This window comes from Nicotiana sylvestris, chromosome 6 (genome assembly GCF_000393655.2).
Source record: "Nicotiana sylvestris chromosome 6, ASM39365v2, whole genome shotgun sequence".
Lineage (NCBI taxonomy): Eukaryota > Viridiplantae > Streptophyta > Magnoliopsida > Solanales > Solanaceae > Nicotiana > Nicotiana sylvestris.
In genome coordinates, this window is record NC_091062.1 from 38,344,063 (window position 1) to 38,348,842 (window position 4,780).

At 40.2% G+C, this 4,780-nt stretch overlaps 1 protein-coding gene across 1 annotated transcript; it reads right to left on the reverse strand.

The window, feature by feature from the left end:
• Nucleotides 1-261: 261 nt before the first annotated feature.
• On the reverse strand, nt 262-1,614 carry LOC138870501 (uncharacterized). The gene is made up of 2 exons (XM_070148310.1): nt 1,315-1,614; nt 262-288 (listed from the first exon to the last, which is right to left on the reverse strand). The coding sequence occupies exons 1-2, from the start codon at nt 1,612-1,614 to the stop codon at nt 262-264; spliced, it is 327 nt and encodes a 108-aa protein (XP_070004411.1).
• Nucleotides 1,615-4,780: the final 3,166 nt, after the last annotated feature.

Here is a 4,780-nt window from a genome sequence, read left to right on the forward strand (position 1 = left end):
ATCACAACTTGAAAATACCATTTATACAGATCTAGGAAAACCGGAAATTAACTAAACTAATTGAAACTATTCTGTTAGTCCAGCATGGAATTATTACAACGACTACTCAACTAAACTCATATGTATTTCTAAATATCTAACACACGCTTAACGGTTCAAATGCACAAACTTATTAACAGTCCATCAGTACAGTTATTCAGTATAATGAAAGCTGTAAATCAACAATAGGCCTCCACTTCATTCATTTTCAACTGGATATTTTCATACATCGAGTTTCAGGACATGTACCTGGTATGTAGAACAGAAAAATGGGGTAAGCAATCAGCAACAGCAAACAGCAAAATATAGCAGCAGAAAGCCCAACACAGTAGCTTCAACACCTCAATCCAGAAATCCCAGCAACACGGAGAAAACCAGTAAAAATGGAGAAGAAAAATAGTCCGGAAATCTCTCTTTGTTTTCTCTTTCTAGCTTTGAACTCTCTCTGGTGTTCTTCCGCTCTCAATATTTCAGAAAAATTGGTTCTATCTTTTTTACTCTCTCCAAAATGAATTCTGCCCCCGTATATCCAGTTTATCCAGAGTGTATATCGAGTGTATACCGCTCTCTCCGCCCCCTTGAATCTGATTTTCAGCTCCCTTAAATGGGCATTCAATTAGTGCATTTTCCACTACCAATTCAACTTTTCATTTCTTTAATCATCCACTTAATTGTCCACTCAATTAGTGCTTTTAGTTAATTTGATAATGCAAATACTACCCTACCACTATTAGGAGCTTCTCAATTAGTAACCACTTGCATAAAATTATACTAATCAGTGGATTATTATACACATTCAACCAAATTATTGAACTAATCCCAGTTATTCTGCCTAAGTGATTAAACGAGATACCATTTCAAAGTTTTCTGATATCCTAATTATTAATTAATTCCAAAAAATGTAAAATCAAATCTTAAATGTCAATGCTATATTTTTGTATTTTTAATTCATTAATAAAATTAAACATTCCCACAAATATATGCAAACAATCAGAAAAATCACGCAATAATTCCTAAAATAACAAATAATCAAGGCCAAAACCTAATTTTGGGAATTATTTTGGAGTAATTCGTATGAGGCAAAAATCACGTGCTCACAGCCATTTCTACACACTTTCCTTCTATATCTGTTAAATATAAAGCACCATTTGACAACACTCTAGTTACGATGTATGGCCCCTGCCAGTTCGGGGCGAACTTGCCTTTGGCTTCAGCCTGATGAGGAAGAATGCGTTTGAATACTAACTGACCCACTTCAAACTTTCGTGGACGCACCTTCTTATTGTATGCTCTTGCCATTCTTTGTTGATACAGTTGGCCATGACAAACTGCTGCCAATCTTCTCTTGTCGATCAAACTCAATTGTTCCAAGCGGGTTTTGACCAACTCATCATCATTGATCTCAGCCTCCGCGACAATTTGAAGGGATGGAATTTCCACTTCCGTGGGTATCACTACTTCAGTGCCATACATCAACAAATAAGGAGTCACCCCTACTGAAGTAAGGACAGTAGTGCGATAACCTAACAATGCAAACGGTAGCTTCTCATGCCATTGCCTGGACCCTTCCACCATTTTCTGAAGTATCTTCTTTATGTTCTTGTTGGCTGCCTCAACTGCTCCATTTGCCTTAGGGCGATATGGGGTGGAATTGCAATATGTAATCTTAAACTGTTGACACACCTCTTTCATCAAATGAATATTGAGATTAGCCCCATTGTCTGTAATGATCACCTTTGGTATCCCAAACCAGCAAATGATATTTGAGTGCACAAAATCAACCACCGCCTTCTTGGTTACCGACTTGAATGTTTTAGCTTCTACCCACTTGGTAAAATAGTCTATGACTACCAGAATGAACCTGTGCCCGTTTGATGTTGATGGCTCAATTGGACCAATGACATCCATGCCCCACGCGACAAAAGGCCACGGTGCAGACATCGTGTGTAATTCAGATGGTGGAGAATGAATAAAATCTCCATGCGCTTGGCACTGATGACATTTACGCACGAAACTGATACAATCTCGCTCCATAGTGAGCCAATAATAACCTGCCCGGAGAATCTTCTTTGCCAGCACATTCCTTCTCATGTGCGGTCCACAGACTCCAGAATGTACTTCAGTCATAATAGTTGTGGCCTGCCTAGCATCTATGCATCTCAACAATCCAAGATCTGGAGTCCTTTTGTACAAAACCCCTCCGCTGAAGAAAAAGTTGTTTTCCAATCGCCTACTTGTTCTCTTTTGATCGGTTGTGGCTTGTACTGGATACACCCACATCCTAATATATTCCTTGATATCATGAAACCAAGGTTCAACGTCAAGTTCTTCTTCTACCACATTACAATAAGCATGCTGGTCATGGATCTGAATATACAATGGGTCAACATAAGCCTTATCCGGATGATGTAACATTGATGCCAGAGTAGCCAAGGCATCAGCGACCTCATTATGAATCCTCGGAATATGCCTGAACTCTATTGATTAGAATCGCTGAAAAAGATCATGTAAACATTGTCGATACGGTATGAGTTTTAAATACCGTGTTTCCCACTCTCCCTGAATCTGGTGCACTAGAAAGTCCAAGTTACCCAAGACCAAGACTTCTTGGACACCCATATCCACAACCATCCTCAAACCCAAAATGCATGCCTCGTACTCAGCCATGTTGTTAGTACAGTAGAACGAAGCTGAGCCGTAATAGGGTAATGATGCCCTGTTTCAGAAACAAGTACCGCTCTTATCCCAACGCCTTTCATGTTAGCAGCCCCATCAAAGAAAAGTTTCCATCCTGGCCTTTCAACCTGTTCCAACTCATCAATGTGCATTACCTCTTCATCAGGGAAATAGGTCCTCAAAGGTTCGTATTCTTCATCCACAGGATTCTCAGCCAAATGGTCGGCCAATGCTTGTGCTTTTATCGCAATTCGAGTCACGCAGATAATGTCCAATTTTGTGAGCAAGATCTGCCACTTTGCGAGCCTTCTCGTGGGCATAGGCTTTTGGAAGATATACTTCAACGGGTCCAAGCGAGAGATGAGGGAAGTAGTATAAGATGACAAATAATGTTTCAATTTCTGGGCTACCCAAGTTAGGGCGCGACACGTCCTCTCAAAATGAGTGTACTTAACCTCATAAGATGTGAACTTCTTGCTGAGATAATAGATGGCCTTCTCTTTCCTGCCAGTGATGTCATGTTGTCCCAACACACATCCAAATGAATTGTCCAAGACCATCAAATACAGAATCAAAGGTCTCATTGGTTCTGGCGGGACCAACACAGGTGGGTTTGACAAGTACCCCTTCATCTTATCAAATTCTTCCTGACATTCATCTGTCCACTTACCCCCATCATCTTTCTTTAACAGTTTGAAGATGGGCTCACAAGTTGTCGTGAGCTGAGCAATAAACATGCTGATGTAATTCAATATCTCCAATAGACTCATCACCTCAGTCTTGTTCTTTGGGGGTGGAAACTCCTGCATAGCTTTGATCTTTGACGGGTCTAATTCAATACCTCGGCGGCTGACTATGAATCCCAAAAACTTTCCAGACAGGACACCGAACGCGTATTTTGTAGGATTGAGTTTGAGATTGTACCTGCGAAGCCTTTGGAAGAACTTTCTTAGATCTCTGACATGGTCAGACTGCTTTCTAGACTTTACAATCACATCATTAACATAAACCTCGATCTCCCTGTGTATCATGTCGTGGAATATGGTCGTCATTGCCCTCATGTAGGTTGCCCCCGCATTTTTCAGACCGAATGTCATGACCCGATAACCGTACGTTCCCCATGGTATGATGAATGTCATCTTTTCTGCATCCTCCTCATCCATTAAGATCTGATGGTAGCCCGCATAACAATCCACAAAAGAACCAATCTTGTGTTTGGCACAATTATCAATTAATATATGGATGTTCGGCAATGGGAAGTTATCCTTGGGACTTGCCATGTTGAGATCTCGATAATCGACACACACCCTGGTCTTGCCATCCTTCTTCGGCACAGGTACAACATTGGCTAACCAGGTGGGATACCGGGTGACCCGAATAACCTTGGCCTCAAACTATTTGGTGACCTCTTCCTTAATCTTCACACTCATATCAGTTTTAAATTTCCTCAGCTTCTGCTTGACAGAGGGAAATGTCAGGTTAATGGGCAATTTGTGAACCACCAAGCCAGTGCTTAGACCCGGTATGTCGTTATAGGACCATGCAAAAACATATTTATACTCGAATAGTGCTTTAATTATCTCTTCTCTGAGTTATGGTTCAAGATGGATGCTTACTTTAGTTTCCCGGACATTATCTTGGTCCCCTAAATTGATTACTTCTGTATCACTCAGGTTAGGCTTGGGTTTTTCTTCAAAATGGCTTAATTCTTTACTAATCTCTTCAAAGGCTTCATCCTCGTCATATTCCGATTCAACATCACATTCTATTTCTTGAATTACTATTTCAGAATTAGATTGGCTTTTAAGACTGGGCCGGAGATTCCTCATGCATGTCATATCATTCAAGCCAGCATAAAAAGAACTGTACGAGGAAGAAAAGAAAAACAAAAATAAAACTATCATGAAGGAAGAAAAAAAAAGGAAATTGCATTTCATTGAACTTAAAGACAACAAGGTTTATACATCCAAATGGACGGAACATAGAATTTGAATTACAGCCCTGGAATAATCTAGATAAACTGGAAAAAAAATCAAAGCAAACTACCAAAACTCCTTCCTGGTGG

Excerpts from the sequence above, each read along its gene's own strand:
- LOC138870501 (XM_070148310.1), bottom strand. The coding sequence starts at position 1,614 with ATGGTGGAAGGGTCCAGGCAATGGCATGAGAAGCTACCGTTTGCATTG. Across the intron at positions 289-1,314 it reads CAAGAGCATACAATAAGAAG|GTACATGTCCTGAAACTCGA; the intron begins GTGCGTCCACGA and ends TCTACATACCAG.